Source organism: Mirounga angustirostris, unplaced genomic scaffold (genome assembly GCF_029215605.1).
Source record: "Mirounga angustirostris isolate CCGP_5_RB_7025 unplaced genomic scaffold, mMirAng1.0.hap1 SCAF_15, whole genome shotgun sequence".
Lineage (NCBI taxonomy): Eukaryota > Metazoa > Chordata > Mammalia > Carnivora > Phocidae > Mirounga > Mirounga angustirostris.
In genome coordinates, this window is record NW_026991723.1 from 86,227,904 (window position 1) to 86,252,055 (window position 24,152).

Consider the following 24,152-nt stretch of genomic DNA (forward strand, 5'->3'; position numbering starts at 1 on the left):
GGCTCAGAGTTAGTTCTGACGGATCACCAGAACGAGGGTTGCAGACTGGGACTAGTTTTGGGGTGTGGCCAGGTCCTGGCGAAGCTGAGTGCGTGCACAGAGCGCCGCGGAGAGCGTGCCCCTCACAAACAGGGACGAAGCCCTCCACCCCGCCCCCGGGCCTGCCCCTCACAAATATGGCACCCCGCGGATTCCTATTGGTTCCGGAAGACTCCCTGGGCGATGCTGACTGGCGGAGGGCAGGGGCAGGGGCGGGGCGGGGAGGGGCGGGGCGTCCCCGGCCCGGGCCTGGCGAGTGGTAACAGGCGCTAGGAGTATGTCGCAGGCACGCTGCCACCTGCGTGCCGCTCTCTTCCTGGCAGCAGTTTCTCCGCGCGGTGCAACGACCGGGGTCACGGCGCGGCGAGGGTTGAGCGCGTGGCCCGCGCCGCAGGAGCCCGGCATGGAGTATCAGGTATCCGGCGGGCCGACGGGCGGTACTGCGACGACACGTGGGCCGGGCCTGAGCCACACAGCGTCCGGACTCCGCGGCCTGAGGCTGGGGTGGACTGGGAACCTGGCAGTGGGGGACTCGGGGGCGGGGACAGGGACCAGGAAGTTGGGTCTGGGCCACGGGTTCTGGGAATGCTGAGGCTCAAGTGTCCCGCCTTAGTGGGAAGGGGCGCCCAGTGATAGGAGGTCCAGAGCCCCAGCTAGCGGTTGGGGCGTGGGGGGTGGGAGGGGAAAGAGTTTCAGGAGTTCAGACTTGAGAGATCCAAGAGTTGATATATGGGGTTGGAGTCTCCAGGAATCGGGAGATAGAGATCCAAGTGCCAGGAATTGGAGGCAGGCAGGAATCAGGGGTGTTGGTGGGGGTAAGATTCTGGAAAACAAAATTTCCACCTGGCTCTGTTGTAAGGGCCGGTTTCCATAGACCACACCTGTTGCCTGCCAGGCAGATGACACAGTTTAATGGGTGTGGGGCTGCCGGCCAGCTGTTGAGGCCCCTAAGGGGAAATAAATAGCATCTCCACTGTCAGCCCCAGTGGACTCTCCTGAGCTGCAGCGACCCACCTTCCTGGCTGGGTGACCCCGGGTATACCCTTCTTCCCTGGAGCCTCCTCTTCCCCATCTGGATGCTTCAAGCAGCTCTTCTTTGGGTCAGAATGTGGAACCCCATTCTCAGGATTGGGCATGGAAGCCTCCAGGGATCCCTGGTTCGAATTCTTCCTGTTCTAAGACCCCAGCCTTCTGTGGTTCTGCTCCTGCACCCCCTCACTCCCCCCTCCCAATTTAGGGCCCAGTATAGCTATGGACGTCATTGGAGGGAATGAGGGCAAAGGCCTGGGTGTGGGGGGTGAAGATTGGGAAGCCCAAACTGGGAACAGGAAGCAAGGCTTCTCCCGTTAGGCACTTAACCTGCTTTGCCTGACACTTGTGGGTGGGGCCAAACTGCCCCAGGCTCCCATCTCTGCCGGAGCTGGAAAGATGCCACTTCTCTCCCACCAGTGCCTAACCTCAAGGCTGGGGCAACGGGGCTGGCATTGGTAGGCTTGGTGCCCTGGCTTGGCAACTGATGCCTGGGGTCTCTCTGTTTCTGGGGACTGTTGGTGAGTCTTAACATGCTACCTGGGGACTGTGGTTGCTAGGATGCTGTGCGCACACTGAACACCCTGCAGACCAATGCTGGCTACCTGGAGCAGGTAAAGCGCCAGCGGCGTGACCCTCAGACACAGCTGGAAGCGATGAAGCTGTTCTTGGCCCGGAGTGGGCTGCAGGTAAGGTGTGCAGGGCCTGGGACCACCCCCATCCCCATCCCCACCCCCACCCATGAGTCTGTGGCTGAGGCATTTGTCTATATGTCTCAGGTGGAAGACTTGGACCAGCTGAACATCATTCACGTCACTGGGACCAAGGGGAAGGTGAGGGATAGGACTCAGGGATAAGGTATTCACCTGATGGGGTGGGAGGGTGGGGCCCGCCCAAACAAGACCTTTTCTTTCTAGGGTTCCACGTGTGCCTTCACCGAAAGTGTTCTCCGCAGCTATGGCCTGAAGACGGGATTCTTTAGGTACTGAGGTGTGGAGAAATATGGGATCTCTTAGCTCTCTGGGGGCACCGTGGAACCAACTAGCAGGAGCTCAGCTGCCTGTCTCTTTGCCCAATGTTGATTGATTCAGTAACCATTCCCTTAGCTTTTATTTTATTTATTTTTAAAATTTTTTTAAAGATTTATTTATTTATTTATTTGAGAGAGAATGAGAGAGAGCATGAGAGGGAGGAGGGTCAGAGGGAGAAGCAGACTCCCTGCCGAGCAGGGAGCCTGATGCGGGACTCGATCCCAGGACTCCAGGATCATGACCTGAGCTGAAGGCAGTCGCTTAACCAACTGAGCCACCCAGGCGCCCCTCCCTTAGCTTTTAACATATTGGCCAAAGTTTGTGGCAGTCTTTAATTTTCATAATGAAACAAATTCGGGAGGGGGGCAGCAACTTGAATGTGTAAATGAAGTACATAGCTAGAGTCATCAGGTACCTTTTTATTAAATTCCATGTACAGCTTTTATTAAGATTATTTTATTTTTAGGGGTGCCTGGGTGGCTCAGTCGGTTAAGCGGCTGCCTTCGGCTCAGGTCATGATCCTGGGGTCCTGGGATCGAGCCCCACGTCCGGCTCCCTGCTCAGCAGAGAGCCTGCTTCTCCCTCTCCCTCTGCCTGCCACTCTGCCTACTTGTGCTCTCTATCTCTCTGTCAAATAAATAAAAAAAAAAAATTATTTTATTTTTAAGTAATCTCTAAACCCAATGCGGGGCTTGAACTCACAACCCCACAATCAAGTGTTGCATGCTCTACCGACTGAGCCAGCCAGATGCCCCCACATACAGCTTTAAAATCACAGAGAAGTATTTATCACTTCGGATGTCTTTGCAGTGAGGAGCAGAAGATCTGGCTTGTTAGGGCTTAAGCACTGAGGTAGTTTATTATGTTGGCGTGTCGAGGCCTCCCTTCCGCTCTGTGGGCCTCAGGTGCCGCGTCACTCTCCAGGCAGCATCTCCTCGTGCTCGCCCTCAGGCACCCAAACTCACACCAGAGGATGGGGTATGGACCAGAGGTGGGGCCCTCTTCCCTGCGCTGCATACACCTCTCCTTAGCTGGTCACCAGTAAAGCAGTGGGATTATGGTGGTGGTGAAGTCCTCAGGATTTGGTCCTTGAGGTGGAGGGACTTAAGATTTTTGCTTCCTTTTATTTTACAAGTTCCACCAAGTGACTTCTGTAACTGTCTGAAATCAGCTGACTGAGGCTCATTTCAGGCCATATTTTCTCTCCACAGTTCTTTGTTCAAAAGAAAGAAATGTAGGGAAGGACTTCTTTTTTCTTTTTTTTTTTTTTTTTTAAGATTTTATTTATTTATTTGACAGAAAGAGACAAAGCGAGAGAAGGAACACAAGCAGGGGGAGTGGGAGAGGGAGAAGCAGGCTTCCCGCCGAGCAGGGAGCCCGATTCGGGGCTCGATCCCAGGACCCTGGGACCATGATCTGAGCGGAAGGCAGACGCTTAACGACTGAGCCACCTAGGCGCCCCTAGGCAAGGACTTCTAATACAAGAGGGGCTTGGAGGATTCAAATATAAGCTGACGGACGATCTCTCTTCTAAAATAATTTCTGGGGTGGGGCGACCTGGCTGGCTCAGTGGGTGAAGCGTGCGACTCTTGATCTCTGGGGTTATGAGTTTGAGCCCCATGTTGGGTCTGGAGATTCCTTTAAAAAATAATGAAATCTTAACAAAAATGTTTTTAAAGATATTTTTGGGGGTTAAAAATCCAGCCTTTGACTTCGGCCCATGTAGCCTTGTGGGTCGGCCTGGGAATGCATCTTGAGTACACAGACGGGGCCTTGCCCTCCAGGGCTGGAAGACACAGTGTGGGGGCAGATGTTGGCAGAGTGACTGATGGGTGTGTGATGGGTAAAGCACAGGGACCTGTTGGAGCCCAGAGCACATTCCTGATCAGCCTGTTGGGGTACCGAGTGGGGCGGGACAACTCAGTTGAGACGTGTGGAGTGAGCCAGGTGCGGGGGGCAGGCCGGAGGGGCTGGGCCACAGGGAACTGCTGGGATACAGGAGGGGTGAAGCACAGAGGCCAGCAGCATCAGTCCCACCAGGACCTGGGAGGCTGGGTGAGGAGCTGGGATGCTGGAGGCCAGAGGGAGGTCCCAGAAGGACTGTCAGCAGGGCAGTGCATGGTCAGATCTGGGATCCTGAAGACAGGTGTGAGGGGCTTGGGAAGGGAGTCCCGATGACCACAGGTCTCCCGGCAGCTCTCCCCACCTGGTGCAGGTGCGGGAGCGGATCCGCATCAACGGGCAGCCCATAAGCCCCGAGCTCTTCACCAAGCACTTTTGGCTCCTCTACCACCGGCTGGAGGAGACCAAGGTGAGCGTGCAGGACGACTGGTGGGTGGGCAGGGTAGGGGGCGCTACGTCCCAGAACCCCATCTCCCCAGAGCGGAGGTGACAGGGCCTTGGGCTCTGACATGTTCTTGTCCACAGGACAGCAGCAGCTGCGTCTCCATGCCTGCCTACTTCCGCTTCCTCACACTCATGGCCTTCCACGTCTTCCTCCAAGAGAAGGTCCGTGCCCACTCCCCAGAGTCCTGTGTCCGAGGCCATGGGGAGGGGAATCTCAGCAGGCTGGGTGCGCGGGGCCCCTGACGTGCCCCCTGGTCCTCTGCAGGTGGACCTGGCAGTGGTGGAAGTGGGCATCGGTGGCGCTTACGACTGCACCAACATCATCAGGTGAGGACCACTGCTTCAGGAGAAGGACGGTGGCCATGAGCCCAGGGCAGCGCCATCATGGCCCTTCTGTCTCCTGCAGGAAGCCTGTGGTGTGTGGCGTCTCTTCTCTTGGCATCGACCACACCAGCCTTCTGGGGGACACAGTGGAGGAGATCGCATGGCAGAAAGGGGGCATCTTCAAGGTACCAGGCAGCCCTGGGGACAGGAGGTACCTGGACGGCCTGGGCCTGGCCCTTAAGGCTCAGGCAAGCGGGGCTGGGACAGGGTCATCTGTAACCTGACTCAGGATAAGGTCTTGGGCATCAGCGGGGTCTGGAACAAGCGGGGTCTGGGGGGAGAGGCGAAGTGAGCTGCGCAGACCCAGGGACGGAGGACCCTCAGCAGCCCGTCTCCCTCCTTCCCTCCCTCTCCTCCCCAGCGAGGCGTCCCTGCCTTCACGGTGCTCCAGCCTGACGGTCCCCTGGCGGTGCTGTGGGACCGTGCCCAGCAGATCTCCGTGAGTCTGGAAGCCCTGGGGCGGGGGTGGCAGCTGACTGGGGAGGCACGTCATCCTTTTGGGCCTCAGTTTGCCCATCTGTGCAGTGAGGGGTAACCGCTCGTCCAGCTGGAGCACATTTTGGTTCTCGGATCCGAGCTTGGCGGGTTCTGGTTGATGTGGACAGATGGAAGGACTCACAGCGTCAGGGAGGGCTCCCTTGACCCAGTGTTGCCCGTCTCCTTGGCAGTGTCCTCTCTACCTGTGCCCACCACTGGAAGCCCTGGAGGAAGGGGGGCCGCCGCTGGCCCTGGGCCTGGATGGAGAGCACCAGCGGTTCAACGCCGCCTTGGCCTTGCAGCTGGCTCGCTGCTGGCTACAGCAAAAGGGCCACCAGGGTAAGTGGGCGGCGCGTGGGGAGGGGGCACGTGGAGCCTGCCTCTGAAGGTCCCCTGCACACTCAGTCCACACAGCAGCCCCTCCCCCTCCCTTGCTCCTCAGGCCTCGGGGAGCTGAAGGTGTCTCGGCCCAGCGTCTTGCGGCAGATGCCCCTGGCACCCGTGTTCCAGCCCACGCCCCACATGCGGCATGGTGAGGCGGACCTTCCTGCCCAGCCAGGCCCCCTCAGATGGTTCTTTGAGTTTCCTGTTTGAGAGGTGGGGGCGGTTTGAGATGGTGCCCAGGACAAAGGCCTCTGAAGTCAGTAAGCTTCCCTGGTTCGTGGACTTTGAGCCTCCGTTTTCCCACCTGCCAAATGAGGTGATGACAGGACCCACTGTGAGGTGACATCACCAAGGGGCTGAGGCCAGGGCATGGTGGGTTTGGGATATAGCGCCCAGTCAGTGGTTGCTGCTGTTACTGGCATTCTTTTTTCTTTTTTTTTAAAGATTTTTAATTTATTTGACAGAGACACAGTGAGAGAAGGAACACAGGGGGAGAGGGAGAGGGAGAAGCAGGCTTCCCTCGGAGCAGGGAGCCCGATGCAGGGCTCGATCCCAGGATCCTGGGATTATGACCTGAGCCGAAGGCAGACGCTTAATGATTGAGCCCCCCCAGGCGCCCCGGTTACTGGCATTCTTGTCATCATTGTAAGACCATGAGGTCTGGAGAGAATAGACATATTCTCAGGCTTCTTGCTTCCCCCGAAACTTTCAGCCCATAGTAGGTGCTCATAGCAGCTAAACCCCTTTCGCCAATGATTCCAGTGCGCCCACTGTGTGCCAGGCCCCAAGTCAGGGCCATGACAGAAGCCAGGCAGATCTTGGATCACATCCCGGCACACTTGGCTCTGTGACCTAATCTCTCTGGGCTAAGGGCTCTCGGCCTACAGGTAATACGGGACTAATAGATGATAGGGCTGCTGGGAAGATTCCATCAGAGGAGGCAGCCCGCGAGCTTGCTCCCGGTGGCTGGCGCCCAAGAGTGAGCGGCAGCTTGGCTCATCGGCTGAGAGGGCTCGGGGTGGGCAGCCTCGGCCTCCAAGCAGCGAGCAGCAGGGGGCGCTGCGGGCAGGTTGTGTGTGTGAGTTGAGGACCGGGCTGGGAGCTGGCTGCCTTGCCCCCTGCAGGGCTTCGGGACACGGAGTGGCTGGGCCGGACACAGGTGCTGCGGCGCGGGCCCCTCACCTGGTACCTGGACGGCGCGCACACCGCCAGCAGCGTGCAGGCCTGCGTGCGCTGGTTCCACCAGGCGCTGCTCCGAGGCCACAGGCCCGGCCGGTGAGCTTCCGGGGCGGGGCTGCACGGGGCCTGGCTGGGGGGGAGGGGGGTTGGGATAGGGTCGGTGTCAGGACTGGGCCTGGGGGGAGGGGTAGAGGGGCCAGATGCTGGGGGGCGCTGCTGGGACTGGATCAGGGAGGAGGAGGGGAAGCTTCTGGAGGAAGGATGGGGCAGGGCCCGCAGAGAAGGGTGGGAGGTACCCCTCTCTCACCACCCCCCCACCTCCCCTCCTCTCCGCACCCCCCCCTCCAGCGGCCCTGAGGTACGCATCTTGCTCTTCAACTCCACCGGGGACCGGGATTCCGCGGCCCTGCTGAAGCTGCTGCAGGTGAGGGGCAGCTGGGGGGTGGTCGGGTTCTGGTGGCCCCTGGTTCTGGCCTTGGGATCCCCAGAGGTGCCTTAATCCCTGGGCCTCTGGCTCAGAAATGGGGCTTCCCTGAACGGTAGTGAGGATTAAATGTAAAGGCACCGGGCTCGTAGGGAGGTCTAGGCCCAGGTAGGTCACTGCCCTCACCCTGCGGGGTCAAGCTGAAGCCCAGAGTTAAAGGGAGGACCAGGTAGGGGCGTAAGGTATAGAACTCGATTGGCATGCCCCTTCAACCACTAGCATATGACTCTAGACAAGAGATGGCATTTCAGAGATGGTTTAAGGAGTTTCTGAGTTAATAGGGCATGTAGGGGCCCCTCTCTGCTTAGGAAAGTTGAGGTGCCCTTAGCTGTCAGGGCCGAAGTGGGTTCTGGGGATCATTTCCTATTTCACAGACCAGGAGGCTGAAGCTGTTCATCTCTCTCATTGTGCAGACAAAGCCTTTCGCCATCCTGGATAGCTGGGTGGTCTTAAGCAAGTCCCCCTTCCCAGCCTCAGTGTTCCCATCTGTACAGTGGGCCATGTTGCCCAGGCCACGGGCCTGCAGGGTATACTGAGGTAGACGGGCCGCTGAGGGGCTATGGCTGGGTTTATAAAGTTTCACTCCAGTTTAGCTGGGTGGAGGCATCTCCAGAGATGGGGATGTTGTGGGGGGGGCGCCCGGGGGGGCTGCTCTGTGCAAGTCGGGGTGGTGGGCCATCCTCTCGGGACTCTGACATCAAGTCCTTCCTCTTGGCCTAGCCCTGTCAGTTTGACTATGCTGTTTTCTGCCCTAACCTGACAGAGGTGTCGTCTGCTGGCAACGCAGGTAAGAGGTGACAGGCATGGCCTCTGGGTGTGAGCAGGGGGTGGAAGGCCCTTCAGTGGGCTGCTCTGATGGTGACAGTGGGGGCTTCGAAACGGGGGGTCCAGGGAAGGAGCTAGATTTATTTTATTGTAAAGATAAACACTCTTTGGTGCGTTTTGGATATTGTGACCGTGGTACCAGAACAGAATTACTGGTGGGGACGGGAATGGTTTTCAAACTGCAGGCTGCAACCCACTGATGGTTTTACAATCAATTTAGTGGGTATAAACCAGCATTTTTAAAATGAAATGCCTTGCACAAAGGGTAGGTATTGTTTTATGACGATTCTGTCCCAGACACCTGTATACACCTGTGGGAGTACTGAGTTGCCATCATAAGGTGTATTTTTTACTGTGGGTCACGTTCAAAAAAATTTGAAATAGTGTAAAAAAAAATGCAGATCCTCCGGCCCCACATCAGACAGTTGGGGAGAGTCCAGGAATCCGCATTCTACTCATGCCCACCTGTGTGCCGGACTCTGCTTTACAGTTGAAGGCAGTGAAGCTAGGGTGGGGAGATGTGTTCAGTGGACAAAAGCCCCAGCTTTGGAGCTAAGCTGCCTGGCCCTGCTTCCCACCAGCTCTGGGACCGGCGGCAAGTCCCCATCTGCGTCTCCGTTTCCTCCCAGCACGGCCCACCGTGAGGCCCGATGGTGCGGGTAAAGGGCCTGGCTTTGTTTTTTTTTTTTAAGATTTTATTCATTTGACAGACAGCGAGAGAGGGAGCACAAGCAGGGGGAGTGAGGGAGGGAGAAGCAGGCTTCTCGCTGAGCAAGGGGCCCACCATGGGGCTCAATCCCAAGACCCTGGGATCATGACCTGAGCCAAAAGCAGACGCTTAATGACTGAGCCACCCAGGTGCCCCAAGGGCCTGGCTTTGAGCAGGTGCCCACAACGTGCCTCCCCCGCCCCCGGTCCCTGTGGCTGACGTGCCCGTCCTTATGCCCCGCAGACCAGCAGAACTTCATGGTGACCCTGGACCAGGTGCTGCTCCGTTGCCTCGCTCACCAACAGTACTGGAGCCACCTGGCCGAGGCGCAGGCCAGCCCAGACCCCTGGAGCGCCCCCAGCCCGGAGCCTGGTGAGCCCACATCCTCGCTGCTGGCTTCCCACCCACCCCGCACGCATAGCACCAGCTCCCTCGTCTTCAGCTGCATCTCGCACGCCCTACAGTGGATCAGCCAAGGCCGGGACCCTGTCTTCCAGCCACCCAGTCCCCCACAGGGCCTCCTTGCCCACCCTGTGGCAGGCAGCGGGGCCGGCGTGCTCCGCGAGGCTGCCGCCATCCATGTACTTGTCACGGGCAGCTTGCACCTGGTGGGCGGCGTCCTGAAGCTGCTGGAGCCTGCCCTGTCCCAGTAGCCCAGGCAGTGGGGGTGGAAATGGGGGTTCTCCCACGCCTGCCCTGCAGGTCTCCATGAACTCCTGTTAGGTGCCTTTTGTTGTCAGCTTTTCGGATTCTGTCCAGAGTGGCCCAGGGGCCCGGGCTCTGGGCAGCAAGATCGAGGGCTAGAGCGGGGGAGGCCAAGATGGGACATCCTCTGAGCCTAGGGTGCCTTTGGCCTCTCCTTCCTCCTGAGACAGCCTGAGGGCTTCCTGGTTCTCCCACTGCTGTAGCAGGCCAGACTGTGCAGCCCACCTCCCTTGCCACCTTTGCCTGCCTCCTGGCTCCGGCCCAGCTCACTATGTGAGCTGCCTGGCCAGGCCTAGGGTCCTGCTGGGTGCTGGTTGATGGGTTACCTCTTAGTGGCCTTCTGGGGAAGAGAGGGCTCCTGCCTGGGGTCCACTAGAGACAGCGGATGGCTGGAGTCAATTAAAGCCTTTAACTTTCTTAAAAAAGGAAATGGCAAAATGTTTGAGCGACTCAATCTCTAGCTCCGTTAGCACACAATAGGGGCATGAGGGCTGCAGCTGGTCCAGGAACTGGACAGGGGAGGAACCCAGGCTGTAGGGCCTGGGACAAGCCACCCCCACCCCTGGCCCCTGAGCCTCAGGGGGGTCTGTCTGCAGCCAGAACACTGGACTCAGGTCTGTTGGCCATAGGCCAGGCGCGGATTTACAGACCTCCCCCCAGAGACCTTGTGACAGATGAGGGAACTGTGGCTGGCTCAAATAAGCCACGGTCCCTGGCCACAGTCACGTAGCCAATTCAGTGGCAGATTCAGGATTTGATCCCAGAGCTGTCACCTCCCCACCCATTTTAGGCTTCCCGCCCTTTGTCCCTGCCCAGCCCAGCACGGATTTCATGGTCTAATTTATTGGTGGTGAGTATATAGGGTGGGTCCAGGCCAGACAGTACGGCCACTTCCCATCAGATGCCTGCCTCCTGGGGGGGGGGTCCTCCATGTGACAGTTGCGGGAGGAGCTAGGGTCCCCACTTCCCAGGCTGGGCACCCCTAGGCTTCTGTTTCCCTTGCCAGAGTGGTGCCAGGCCAGGTGTGGAGGCCGCTGGGAGCAGGTCCAGGTGGCTCTGGGCTGGCCCTCTTCTGTTTCCGTGCAGGAGGCCTGGGTGAGTCTGTTTTGAGTTCTTCTCTCCCACCCAGCCCAGGTCACCAGGTGCTGGATCCAGGTGAAAACTACAGGGACTCGGTTTCTACAACAGTGTGGACTTATAGGGCAGTGGTCTCTCTCTCTGTGGTCCTGGGCAGCCGTAGTCCGGGCCCACTGGGTTTGAAGGTTCGGTGGGGTGGGGGGACCCCCAAGGTGTTCCGAGCTGGTGCCCCCGCTGGCAGCAGACCTCTGAGAGGGAGGCAGGAGGGGTGGGTGCAGAGGGCATGGTCCATCCTTGGTCGAGTGGAGGGCTTGGGGTCCCGGGATAAGTTCATGGCCAGTGGTTCCCAGCTGGTGGCTGCTGGGCGAGCGCTGGCTGGGGGGCCTGGAGGTCTCCGGGCCGGGTGCTACGCCACGCTGCTGGTGGAGCAGGGGGTGCTCTGGGTGCTCCCAATGCTGTGGTTGGTGCTACTGGTCTCTGAGGAGGCCGGGGCAGCCACCGCCACCACGGGCTCCCGCTTGCCGGGGGGACCTGGGGGCAGGGGCGGAGGTCAGGGCCCCGGCCGGGGCTCCCCACTCCCCCAGAGGCTCCCCCGGGCTCCCCCCTGGTGATGGTGGCAGAGGGACCCTGAGCATTCATGGTGGGGGCCTGGGATACTCACGCGTGTGCGAGTAGATGTACCAGAGCGCGGCAGTGAGCAGGGCCCCAATGAGGAAGGCGCCGAAGGTGATGCCCAGCACAGCGGGCAGGACGAGGCCTTTGTCTGTGCACGCAAGGGAAGGATGGCTGCAGTCAGTGCTCTGGCCCCCTCCCTAGTCCCCTACTGTGTTGTGCTGGCCAGGGGCACAGGTTTGGGCGTCAGTCCCAGCTCGGCCACTGACCCTGACTTCTCTGGGTCTCAATCTTCTCATCTGGCAGATGGATTCATCACACCCATGCCTGGCACTGAGCCATGGCTGTTCTGACCATCCACCCAGCCAGGCCTTTGGGCCATGCCTCTGCCTTCCAAGGCTGATGGAGATGCACTTTTAGGGAGAATGGATGGTATAATCTGAGCTAAAAGTAAGTGGGGCCTGGCAGTGGGTAGGTAGGAATTCCTACTATGGTAGGAATGGGCCGGAGTACTTCTGAGGGCTCTTCAGCTCTGCTCTTGGGTTTTCCCAGGCCTCATTCCATCCACACTCCTGGGTGACTATGGGCTTCCCCTTGGACACGGAGTTCCCATTGATGCAATGGGGTAATTGGCCCTGTTCTCTTGGTCATGGGCTGGGGTCAGGGCTCTATCCTAGCCCAGGTACGGTGGCAAGGAAGCAGGTGCCCCCGACCTCTACCCCCAGTATCAGTGACCTTTTCTGCCTGGTGGGGGCCTGGGCCCACAGGGAATAAAAAAGGAGGCTGGAGGGTGCTGGGCTGAAGGAGCATCCTCCACACTGGGGGCCTCAAGAAGGTGAGGCCAGCCCGGGTCCAGCATGCCTTCTGCCTTATTTGATTCCAGGACCTCTACCCCCACCCTAAGCAAGGTCAGCTAGCAACTCTGGGGATTCAGAAAACCTGAATGCCTGGGATCTGGTCCATGGGGTAGTCAAGAGCAAAGGCTTTCTATCTAGAAGATAATAGCATGCATCCTACACTATGCTGCTGGGCGCCCTTCTGCCCCTGCTCCCAGGGATGCTCTTTCTGGGGTCCTCCCTGCATGTGTCTGTGCTGCACCCCTCTGGGCCACCCATCAGGTCCCACACTGGCCTCAGCCACTGGAACCCTAGAGAGACTCACCAGGCAGGCCAGGGCTGACGATGTTCAGACGCGTGGAGATAGTCCTGTGGGCGTCCTGGGGGAGGAAAAGAGAGTGGTGGATAGCACAGCCTGCAGGAGGCAGTGACTGGGCTTATTTCCTGGCTCTGTGACCATGGCCTGTCACAACCCGCCCTGGGGCCTTGGCTTTGGATCCTATCCCACCACTTTCTAGCTGTGAGCCTTTGGGCAAGTCCTGGGAGATCCATGCTGAGGGAGGGTGTTGGGTGGACAACCCTTGGCTGCTACGAGGATGTTCCCTGGGAGGCTCCCGAATCCCATGAGGGTTGTAAGGGCACTCTGCGCTGCATCTGTGACCCTTGTGAACACCTGGGAGAGATGAGTCAGGTTAGCCCAGAGGCCCATGCTCACTGAGAGGGGAAGACCCACTCAGGAGTGGCCCCAAAGGCTTGCCTAGCTTCATACAACCAGGAAAGTTTCTAATCCTGGAGACCCTTGTGTGTGCCGGGACCTGGGGATGTGTGTGTCCAAGGCTGTGTGCCTGAGGACAGGGATCCCCACTGGATGGTGAAGGAGAAAAATCAGAACTTTGTGTCCTTTATCTTAACCCTCTTTGCTGAGATCTCCTGTTTAATGCAATGACATTGGTGACTATACCACATGGAAAGATGGGTGAGTGCATGGATTCGTGGGTGGACGGATCAAGGGATGACTGGGTGGGATGGTAGGAGGCTGGCTGGCTGACAGGGATGGTGGAAGGACTATGAATGGATGACTGGGTGGGAAAGAGGGACTGTGGATAGATGACTGGGTGGGATGGTAGAAGGCAGGATGGATGGAGGGGGATGAATGGAAGGATAGATGGAAGAAAAGGACAGATGGTAGGGGGATGGGATAAGGATGGATGGATGGATAGATGGAAGGATGGGTGGGAGGATGACTGCAAAGGATGAGTGGATGGAGGGATAGATGGTGGAAGTATAAGTGGTTGGAAGGATGGATAGATAGTGGAAGGATGGATGGAAGAAAAGGAAAGAAGGATGAAGGATGGAAGAAAAAAGGGATGAAGGATGGATGGAAGGATTGATAAGGAAGGATGGATAGTGGAAGGAAGGATGGATGGACACAGCTGCAAATCCTACTAATGTCCAATACACAGCAAAGCCATCAGAAGGCTGTAGGGTGGCAGAAGGAGTAGCCTTGGTAACCAGAAACCACACACCAGTCTGGTTTTGCCCCTTACCAGCTGGTCCCACATCATGGGCTGTCGCATCCCTTCCTGGAAACCCTAGACCCGAAGCCACCCTTGAAGCTGGGGCCCCACTCACCGGGGACAAACTCCTTGAACGCAGGGCTATGGTGCAGCTGAGGGTGCCAGTCGTGGGTGTGGGCACCATGTAGCCACGGAGGAGGAAGCTGAAGCGCACGTCCCCACCAGGGCCTGGGGACAGCAGGCTTACGCAGCTGCCCTTGGCGGTCTGGCTCTGGATGAGTTCCACGGTGTCCGCGTCAGGCCCCAAATCCAGGTGGCAGCTGTCCAGCTGGAGCATGAGCTCCGGGATCGATGGGGACATGCTCACCTACATGGGCAGGTAAGAGTGACGGCGCATGGTCAGTTACTCAGTGCTGCCCTCGTGAAATACGCTAGATTCATTCTGAGGCTCCACCCTGGCGGTGGAAGGACAGCCCTGGGCCCGCCTAGAGCAAACTCTAGGAGGGGACATTCCACCCAGTGTCTCTCTGCTGTCTCTCCCCTCCGCCATGTACCCCGCCGGCTCCCTCCTCTGGGGGGTCCGGTGCACACCTCCCCTCTACTAACGGTGCAGTGAAAGGCTGAGAATCCCAAGAGTGGGCGGGCCTGGAGGTCAAGTCCCGTACCTGCACAAAGCCCTGTTGCCCCAGCTCAATGGTGTGGGAGACCTGGAGGAAGTGCGGGCTGAGGTACAGGCCCAGCTGGAAGGAGAGGCTCTCCATGTTGATGCAGTGCACCTTCTTCTGTGGGAGATACGGGGGCGTGGTCAGTCTGGGAGGCATCCAGCTAGAAAGGTAAGGGGTGGGGTGGGAGCGCAAGCCATGGTCCCCAGTTGCTGCCTGGCCCTCCTTTAAAACAAAGCTAATCTATCAAGAACTTGCTCTGTGCCAGGCCTGGGTGAATGCTTTCCCATGTGTCCTATCAGTGACTGCTCATAAGCACCCCCACGGCAGAGATCCTTTTTTAGGCCCCTGTTTACAGATACAGCCTTTGGGTCCAGAAAGCTTAACTGATTTGTACAAGGCCACACAGCCAGTATGTACTAGAACTTTCTGGCTTGAGAGGCTGAGAATGGAACCCAAAACAGTGCTGCTCCCCTTGTACAAAAGGGGAGGCTGAGGCACCCTGAAGATAACATGGCTTGCCGGGATCGGGGCCTGAGTTTCCTGAGGCCTGCTCCCCTCCCAGGCCAGGAAGGGGCACCAGGACCCTGAACCAGATGGGTTAGCATGGTAACCATCCATCTCACCCACTGCGGTGATGAGCTTGACAAGAGGTTGACCACCACCTGCAGAAAAAGAGCCAAGGAACAGGTCAGAGCCAGGAAGTACCCCAGAGGGTATCCCACCCAACACACCCATTTTATGGATGCGGGGACTGAGGCAACCAATGGCTAATAGGCTTGTCTTCCTACTGAGCACCACACCCCCCTCTCCCAAAGGCCCACTGGCCTGGAAGGTCAAGGAGGCACCAGCTAAGCTGGCCGATACCTTTCCTGCCCGCCCTTTTTCTTACCTCATTCCTGACCACGTTTTCTGTCACTTTCATGCCACAGTTGGAGTAGGTGCTGCGCAAGACAAACTGGTCGTCTCTGTCCTCAGCCTGGCAGCTGGGGTCCGAGAAGGTCAGGCTTGTGATGGTGCACCTCAGAGTCTGGGCCAGGGTTGGAGTGGAGGGGCAGTGTCAGGAGGTGTGTGGGGGGCTTTCTGGAGCCTGTCCCTCACACCCCAGCACCAAGGACTGACGGAACTCAGGGCTCCCAAATCACAGCCATTCCTCTCCTCCCCTCTTAATTTTTGTTAGATCTTATCAGACTACACCATTTAAGATAATACTTTTCCTGAACTACACTCACTGTTGTACTTAGCCTTGTCCTAAGCAATAATATCTGTGACATCATGAGCTTGATTTGCTACTTTTCTCCTAATACGTGTAATTAGAATAAATGCAGATGTATTAAAAACATTCATTTGAGTTCTACATATAATCATTGCCCACAGCCCCGTGGGCATGGAGATCCCACCAGCATAATCCAGTCTCAGAACCCTAGACTCTGGGGTGCCTGGGTGGCTCAGTCGGTTGGGTGTCTGCCTTTGGCGCAGGTCACAATCCTGGAGTCCCGGGTTGGAGCCCTGCATTGGGCTCCCTGCTCAGCAAGGAGTCTACTTCTCCCTCTGCCCCTCACCCCACTCTCTTCCTCTCTCTCAAATAAACTAAAAAAACAAAAACGAAAACCCTAGACTCTTAGATCCAGAGTTGGCAAATTTTTCCAATAAAGGGCTGGATGGTGAATCTGTTAGCTTTTGTGGGTTATGTGGTCTCTGTTGTAATTAACCCAACTTTGCCATCAGAGCCTGAAAGCAGCTATAGAACATATGTAAGTGACTGGGTGTGGCTGTGTGCTAATAAAACTTATTTACAAAAACACGCAGAGGGCCACAGTTTGTCGTCTCCTGTCCTAGTAGAATCAATCTTAGAATTTTTCAGTCACGCTCTTAGGATCAAAGAATCTTGGCGTCTTTGAGTTGAGTGCGCTGTTGGGAGTTCCCACTTGAATCCAGCTAACTCACATCTCCAGAATGCCACCCTGACTGCGCTCCTCCTCAGGTAGATAACACCTGAGGAGAGAACAGCCCACCAAATAAAAATGACTCTAGGTGAAGCCCCAGTGACACATACCCTGGGATCCAAATTCTGCACACTGACCCCATTTCTTAAGTCAGTGAGAGGGCAGAATGTTCCATGTCAGGGTGATTCTGTTCAGACCCTTTTCTTTGTATTTTCTTCTATACGGATGCTGTACTCAGAGAAAATGGCAGGGTTTTTTTTGTTTTGTTTTAATTTGGACTGGGCAGCAGTCATGCCGGCTACTGCTGACCCTGCATGGTCTCCACTTACTGGCACCTGCCAGGCCAGATGGAGGTAGAGGGTAGAAGAGATGGGTAGCAGACAGGTGATACTTCATATCGCCCCTGTACCCCCACAGCCCCCAAAAACGTCCATGTGCACTTAACTGTAGATTTAAGTGTCATTCTAAAGATCCCTGAGGTCATGGGTGATTTGTCAAGGCTCTGGCTGAGATTTCCTGCCTCAGGCCAGGAGAAATCACACAGGGGAAGATGGGCACCTAGGATGGCCCAATGTTTTAAAATGTCCCTAAACAAGGGCAACCCTATCAGGACTCCTCTCACTCTTGAGAGCTTTTTCTGTATCTTCACTTAATAAACTTCTATCACTTTACTCACAAAAAGATAAAAATAAATGTCCCTAAACACAAAAATCACTGTAGCCAAACTTTAGAATTATAGTAAAGATAAATTATTTCAAATTAGAATGGTGGACGAAGGGTCCCAACTTTTTTTCTTTATGTAAAATGCTTATAAAAATCAAGAAAAATACTGAGCTATGTTGATAAAGAGCCTTAGGTTATTATAAGTCACATGGAGTCATGCCCACACTCACTACTAATCAAAGAATTATAAATTGAAACAAGAATGGAACACCATGTCCCACCTCTCATGTTGGCAAAGGTTTTTTTAATTTTTAAAATTAAAAAAAAATTTTTTTTTATTCTTATGTTAATCCCCATACATTACATCATTAGTTTTAGATGAAGTGTTCCATGATTCATTGTCTGTGCATAACACCCAGTGCTCCATGCAGAACGTGCCCTCCTCAATACCCACCACCAGGCTAACCCATCCTCCCACCCTCCTCCCCTCTAGAACCCTCAGTTTGTTTTTCAGAGTCCATCATCTCTCATGGTTCGTCTACCCCTCCGATTTCCCCCCCTTCATTCTTCCCCTCCTGCTATCTTCTTTTTTTTTTTTTTCTTAACATATATTGCATTATTTGTTTCAGAGGTACAGATCTGAGATTCAACAGTCTAATTTTTAAAATTCTATTACTTTTTTTTAATTTTTATTTTTTAAGCACACTCTGCCGCCCAACGTGGGGCTTGAACTCATGATCCCAAAATCAAGAGTCGCATGCTCCACCCACTGAGCCAGTCAGGCGTCCCAGCAAAGATTTTTTTTTTTTTTTAAACAAAGATAATAGTCTGGAGAGAGAAATCAAAGTGCTCTCCTAAATTGGCAGTGAAAATTGGAATCCTCTTTTGGAAAGTGGGTTGGCAACATGTATCAAAACTTACAGAATATTCATGCATTCTGACCCAGCAATCTCACTAATGTGGAAATCTAGCCTAAGAAAACAATCCTACATAAAGAATGCCTGGTGATATTTTCTGTGTATTTATAGTGTCGCACAATTGGAAGCAACCTAAATGTCTAACAAGGGAGGAGTTAATTATAGCATGCCAATATGATGAAATAATTTGTGATTAAAGCGACATTAAGTACATATGTCAAAGTTCTAAAAATACAGTAAGTGAATATAGCAGGAGACAAGTGCATTGGAGATGATGACACCATATAAGAAATACACAGAGGACACATTCCAGAAAGAAACACACTAAAATATTGGTAGCCACGGTCTTTGGGCAGGAAGGTTGAGATTTTCTTTTCTAATTTTTCACATTAAAAAAAAAAAACCAGCATTGGGGCACGTGGGTGGGGGTGGCTCAGTAGTTAAGTATCTGCCTTCGGCTCAGGTCATGGTCCTGGGATCCTGGGATCGAGCCCCACATTGAGCTCCCTGCTCAGCGGGAAGCCTGCTTCTCCCTCTCCCACTGCCCCTGCTTGTGTTCCCTCTCTCGCTGTCTCTCTCTCTGTCAAGTAAATAAAATCTTTAAAAAAAACCACACAGTAAGAAATGAGTGGTTGGGCGCCTGGATGGCGCAATCAGTTGAGGGGGTGACTCTTGGTTCCAGCTGAGGTCATGATCTCAGGGTCGTGGGGTCAAGCCCTGTGTCAGGCTCCATGCTCAGCGTAGAGTCTGCTTGCGATTCTCTCTCTCTCTACCCGTCCTGCTTGTGCTCTCTCTCTCTCTCTCAAATAAATAAATCTTAAAAAAAAATGTGAGTGGTAGATTAAATAAAACTATTGAATCAACATTAATTCCACCAAAGTTGCTAACTGTACAGTTGTTATGTAGGAGAATATCCCTGTGCTTAGAAAATACACACTGGAGTCTTTATGTATAAAGAACCATGAGGTATAAAGTCTATGCTTAAATCAGTCAGAACAAGTTATATACAAGCATATATACATACCCATGCATGTGTGAATAACATATAACACGCATACATATATAATCCTACGTTATGTGTTTCTATCTAAACATTCTCGCGATATGCATGCAAATGGTTGTGTGTATAGATATATCTATCTCCCCATGATATGAAATAATTTTATCTGAGCAAAGGGTGTACAAGTGGGCTGTTTGTACTATTCTCATTCTTACAACTTTTCTGTGAGCTTAAAATCATTTCCAAATAAAAAGTTCAAAATTGCTCTCGTTTCCTACATGATGAGTGGACTGGGGATTGGTTGGTCCGTCTGCTTCCCGAAATTATTTGGCTAAACCTCTGCCTGCCCAGCGACCCAGCAGCTCCACCTCTGGGCATGTACCTAATTGATATGAGTGTTTATGTCAACCTAAGACTTGTACCGGAAGGTACATAGCCGTTTATTCTTACTTGCCTCAAATGGGAAACAACCGCAATGCTCCTCAACAGTAGAATGGATAAATGAACGGTAGCTCATTTATAAAATGAATAAATACACACAACACCACAGTTAAACCTCAAAGCTGTAACACTGAGTGTAACAAGCGAGACACAGAAGAGTGCCCATTATATGGTGACTGTCAAAGAAAATCTTTAAAAGATTTTCTTTATTTGACAGAGACAGCAAGAGAGGAAACACAAGCAGGGGGAGTGGGAGAGGGAGAAGCAGGCTTCCCGCTGAGCAGAGAACCCGATGCGGGGTCGTCCCAGGACCCCAGGATCATGACCTGAGCTGAAGGCAGACGCTTAATGACTGAGCCACCCAGGCACCCCATAAATAAAATCTTTAAAAAAATAAAAATTAAATCCAGTGTTATTCTTATAGTAAATACCCTTGTTCTTCAGTCGGGCAGAGATCACACTGTATAGATATCGTGTTGAGTGCCCGCCGGGCTCAGCCTGCATTTAGGATTAATTAAGGATGACTAGTACCTGTTTGCTGAGCACTTAACTGTGCACCACATCCGGCTTAGCGTGTCAGACCTCATTTAATTCTTCCTGCACGGCAATTACCATTATCCAACCCATTTCACAAGTGGAAAACCTGAGGCTTGCAGAGGGATGGGATTTGTCTCCCTGCCTGGGTCAGGACCCCAAGACTCTTGGCCTAAAGGAAGGACCAGCTACCCACGTCCCCAGGGGTTCCCTTACCGAGATGAGATCTTTCTTGAGCACCACGGTCATGACATCTTTGGAGCAGTTGGGCTGGATCAGGGACAGGAGCAGCTCCTGGTTGCAGCTCTCCTTGGGAGGGGTGGTCCGGACGGGTGGGGGAGAGGTCTGCGGCCCACCACCTGCCGGGCAGCAGAGGCCGGCAGGCAAGTCACTGAGCGCTCCCTGGGCACCGGGCACCGAGGGCTTCCCTAACTAGCGACTTTCACTGTCCTCGCCTGCAGACGGGGAAGATGGGGTTCCCGCCGGCTGCCGCAGCACCCTGCTCACACAGCGGTCCCAAGGTCACTGATCCCAGGAGAGGGCAAAGGGAAGAGGGTGCTCACCGCAGCTGTGGGCCTGCAGTGAGACGACACTGGCCAGAGGGAGCTCCACAAAGGACGCTACCATGCTGGCGTTGAGTCTCCGGGCCTCCCCTAGCAGGCCTTGGGGTGTATCCGGGAGCACGAAGCCACGGATGTTCTTCTCTGGAAAGATCTTGAAGGAGTATTCACCAGTGGTCTAATGACAGAGGAGGAAGCCACAGACACAGTCAGGGGGGCGTGCAGCCTGGCAGGGGCGCCACCAGGGCCAGCCAGGGTTATGCCAGGCCTCGGTGCCACTCTATCCTTTGCTCCTACTTGTTTCCTCCCCCTGGGCCACCTCCCTCATCTACCGACTCCTGCTTGTCCTTCAAACCAGCTTGGGGTTCGCTTCTCCAGGAATCTTCCCTGGCCCTGTGGGCTGGGGTAGGGGCCTTCCTAGGGGATGATGGAAGGCTTCGAGCAGGAGGTACCATCTGGGTGAAGGTTTGAAGAATAGCTAGTGCACAGAGCAAGGGGGTGGGTGTGTAAGGGCTCAGGGCTGGGGTGCTGATGCCGGGAGTTTGGGTTTTCTCTCCGGAGAGCCTTGGCGAGGCCTGCGCCCGGCTGTCTGGGTCGCGGAGCAAGACTCACCCAGATCTGCATGTTGTGGTTGGCGTCGATGAGCCAGGACACGTAGGATGGACCTTGCAGGATAAGCACAGCGTCGGGATCCCCCGAAGCACAACGCAGCTCCACCTTGACGGTCACTGTCCGGGGCCTGCGGGGAGACAGACCCCGGCGTCAGCGTGGGGCAGGAATGTGGGGTCGGGCGGGGACTAGGCCTGGGGTCGGTTGGGCAGCAGCTGAGCGCTTTCACCTGGTCACTGTCGGCCGGCGGGAGGGGCGCGGAAGTGGGCGGGGCTTGGCCAGCAGGGGCGGGCCCCAGAGCTAAGGTGGTGGCAACGACGCTCTTACCTAGCCAGGGATGGGCGGGGCTTGATGTGGGCGGGGCTTGATGTGGGCGGGGCTTGATGTGGGCGGGGGCGGGCACCCTTACCCAGCCTCGGTGCCTGGCAGGACCCTCACGATGTGCGCTTCCTTGTGGCCAGGCACACCTTCCAAATGGCAGCCCCGGACAGAGGCGCGAGTGAGCGGGCTCCATTCGAGAGTGTGGCCCATGTCCGTGAGGGGTTCCGGATTGCAGGAGGATGGTACCCTCGGGGCTGTGGGGACAAGCACACCTCAGTTCCCTCCCTGAAAAGCCTGGCACTAATACAGAGGCCCACCCTCACCCACAGTAAAGGGGGAGGTGGGCAGGGTGGAGCAGCAAAGAAGTGGGGTGCCTGGGAGGACCTGAATTGAAATCTCCCCTCCACCACTTACTGCCATGTGACTGGGGGCAAGCCCCCTGGCCTGTTTCCTCATCGGTGGACACAGGGTTAATAAAGGCACGAACCCATGGCACGTGTTAGGTGCAACCCTGCGACCACCAGCACATCCCCTCACTTTTCTCTTTCCTGTGGCATTTACCATGACCGGAAATTGCGGAATTTTTGAAATTATGGAATTACTCTGGAATTACTATATGGAATTGTAATTATTCAACTGTTATGGAATTATGGAATTATTCATCTGTGTACATATTTACTGTCATCTCCTCACCAGTGTTGGCTCCAGAACGGCAGGATCTGGGTCTGGCTGCACAGAGTCCCCAAATGCCTAGCATAGGACTGAGCACATAGTAGGTGCGCAATAAATAAAAGTGCTGCTTTCTAGGCCAAAAATTACTGTCCCCATAGAGCACGGACTTGTTATATGTGACCTGGGGCGAATCACATCCCATTTTGGAGCCTTGGTGTCCACATCTGAGAATGGGCCAGGAGAATTCACATTTCTTCAGAGCTGAGTCCTGAGCCCAGAGAAGCTGCGGGGGAAGCTGACCTTGGTCCAGACGGAGGAGGATGCTTTGAGGGTCGTTCAGCTCAGCGATAGATGCAATGGGGCCCTTCGTTTCTGCCCAGTCGAGGAACTGCTTCTGGGTGGTGAAGGGTGGCAGCTGTGTGGTATTGACTCCTGGGTGCCCTTGGAAGATCAGTTTGGGGTTCTAGGAAGACACAGGGGGGCTCAGGGTGCTGTTCCTGGGCCCGAGCCCCCTCTGTCCCATTCAGGAGGTTGGGAGGTAATTTGGGGAGGCAGCCAGTTGGCTGAGAGGAGGAGGCAGAGCTGAGAATGCTGAGGTTGATAGATCTGAAGTCAACCCAGAGCCCTTCCACACCTGGTGCTGGACGGAGACACATCCTTATTCATCCAACTGTCCAAACATCACCTCCCCACCCCTCCACAGTCTTACTCATACCACCCACACTTGCGACATCATGTGGCTAGGGTCTGTGAGACACAGCGTCTGCCCTGCCTATCCCCGCATGGTGCCGGACACATAGTAGGCACTGGGAAATACTTGACTCTCCTGACACGTCAGCTTTACCCACACACCTAGCACACAGCAGGTGCTCCCTGCACAAGGGGAGGGAAGAAGGGAGGGAGGGAGAAACAGATGAATAAATGAATGAATGAATGAAAGCCTAACGGGGATTGTCCCAGCCCTGGGGGGATCTTGCCATCCAGAAACTAGTCCTGCCTCAAGTCACTTGAAACACCAGAAGACAGAGGATGTTATTTAACAGAAGCAAGGGAACAAGACAGGGCTCTGGATGCACAGGGATGGGAATGTGGGTGACTCTAGCACCTCACCGCCTCTACTGCCCGGGCCTCAAGGAGAGACCGTGGTGGAAGGAAACAGGGAAGACTTCCTGGAAGAGGTGTTCTACCGGGGCCCCAGACTCAGAGTTCCTCTGCATTCCATCTTCAGAGCCAGGGGCATTGCTCTGAAGCAACAGCAGTATAAGGGCTTCAGGCTAGATACTAAGGGGGACTGCCTGGCAGTGGCAGTAGACAAGATACCATAGAATGGTCCACCTAGAATGGAGCAGGATTTAAGTAGGGGGGCAAAGTGATGAGCGCCTGGGTGAGGAACTCAGACCGCACGATGGAAGGGCTGGGCAGTGTTTTAGAGCGGGAGGAGGTTAGGGACCTTTACCCAGTCTGACTCCCAGGGTCATCATCTGTAAAATGGGGATGTGACAGGGATTAAAGGCGAGGCGTTTTGTCAGTCACCTGGTGCTGGGTCAGACATAGGCCCAAGCTGCAAACCCAACTGTGACCCCTCTTGTGGAGTCCTCGCCCCCCTTCAGGTAGCTGTAACCTCCCCTCCTCACCCCCTGCAGCTCCGACAGTGCCCCACCCCCATCGCCCGACTATTCTTAGCTCTGAGGAGGAGGAAGGCCTGGTCCAGACCAGAGCCAGCAGCTGCCGCGACCTTCCTGCCCTGCGTTTCATATTCCCTGTGTCACCCTGGGCCCCACTGGGGCTCAGATCCCTGCCTGCAGGGCCCAGGAACGGGAAGGGGAAGGGGGGGGAAGAGTTAGGGGGAGGAGGAGCCCTGGCAAGCCCTGGCTCCCCACGGGGCCTCAATTTACCCCACTGGGAACAGAGGGAAGTTCCACATGGAGCTGGTCCAGTTCATGGCTCCCTGGCCCTGTCCGTCCGTCTCTGCTGTGCCTGCTTCGAGCCTGGATTCCTCACCCCACCCCCAGCCTCTCTCTGTCTCTGGGCCTGTCTCCCAGGCAGCTCTGGATCTGGGTCTGTCTTTGGATCCCAGCTCTCCTCCTCCTCTCTCTGAGTGCCTATCTGTCCCTCCCACAACAAGCTGGCTCTTCCTAGTTCTATTTTTCTTGGTGTTTCTCTCCCCCTTGTTAGCTTTGCTGTCCGCCCCCA

General features: G+C 55.3%; 2 protein-coding genes across 8 annotated transcripts in view; one reads left to right on the forward strand and one right to left on the reverse strand.

Annotated features, from left to right (window-relative positions):
- The first annotated feature begins 263 nt into the window (after window positions 1-263).
- Window positions 264-10,022, forward strand: FPGS (folylpolyglutamate synthase). 4 transcript variants are annotated; one of them, XM_045883197.3, is made up of 15 exons: window positions 265-454; window positions 1,629-1,757; window positions 1,848-1,901; window positions 1,986-2,050; window positions 4,296-4,410; window positions 4,527-4,607; window positions 4,711-4,772; window positions 4,852-4,954; window positions 5,191-5,268; window positions 5,498-5,645; window positions 5,749-5,838; window positions 6,815-6,965; window positions 7,218-7,293; window positions 8,074-8,140; window positions 9,131-10,022. In XM_045883197.3, exons 1-15 carry the CDS (start codon window positions 317-319, stop codon window positions 9,538-9,540), a joined length of 1,767 nt encoding a protein of 588 aa, XP_045739153.1. In that variant the 5' UTR covers window positions 265-316; the 3' UTR covers window positions 9,541-10,022. The 4 variants fall into 4 exon arrangements, with proteins under 4 accessions (XP_064435583.1, XP_045739153.1, XP_064435582.1 ...); XM_064579513.1 differs by lacking the exon at window positions 4,296-4,410 and having other exon boundaries at window positions 264-454; window positions 5,724-5,838; XM_064579512.1 differs by lacking the exon at window positions 5,749-5,838.
- A 397-nt stretch (window positions 10,023-10,419) lies between these two features.
- The window catches only part of ENG (endoglin), a 34,553-nt gene continuing 20,820 nt past the window's right edge, over window positions 10,420-24,152 (reverse strand). For 3 of the 4 annotated variants that reach the window (XM_064579511.1, XM_045883195.3, XM_064579510.1), the window contains 12 exons: window positions 22,260-22,422; window positions 21,376-21,541; window positions 20,970-21,096; window positions 20,361-20,535; window positions 20,014-20,156; window positions 15,189-15,326; window positions 14,923-14,961; window positions 14,300-14,416; window positions 13,750-14,001; window positions 12,443-12,497; window positions 11,331-11,432; window positions 10,420-11,200 (listed from right to left, as the gene is read on the reverse strand). In XM_064579511.1, the coding sequence (XP_064435581.1) occupies window positions 11,076-11,200; window positions 11,331-11,432; window positions 12,443-12,497; window positions 13,750-14,001; window positions 14,300-14,416; window positions 14,923-14,961; window positions 15,189-15,326; window positions 20,014-20,156; window positions 20,361-20,535; window positions 20,970-21,096; window positions 21,376-21,541; window positions 22,260-22,422 (1,602 nt within the window). In that variant the 3' untranslated portion in view covers window positions 10,420-11,075. The remainder of the gene's footprint in view (window positions 11,201-11,330; window positions 11,433-12,442; window positions 12,498-13,749; window positions 14,002-14,299; window positions 14,417-14,922; window positions 14,962-15,188; window positions 15,327-20,013; window positions 20,157-20,360; window positions 20,536-20,969; window positions 21,097-21,375; window positions 21,542-22,259; window positions 22,423-24,152) is intronic. The other variant, XM_045883196.3, reaches the window with a different exon arrangement.

Coding starts and splice junctions, on each gene's coding strand:
- FPGS (XM_045883197.3), top strand. CDS start 317: ATGTCGCAGGCACGCTGCCACCTGCGTGCCGCTCTCTTCCTGGCAGCA. Junction 5,269..5,497: donor ACCGTGCCCAGCAGATCTCC/GTGAGTCTGGAA, acceptor TCTCCTTGGCAG/TGTCCTCTCTACCTGTGCCC. Junction 8,141..9,130: donor GTCGTCTGCTGGCAACGCAG/GTAAGAGGTGAC, acceptor TATGCCCCGCAG/ACCAGCAGAACTTCATGGTG.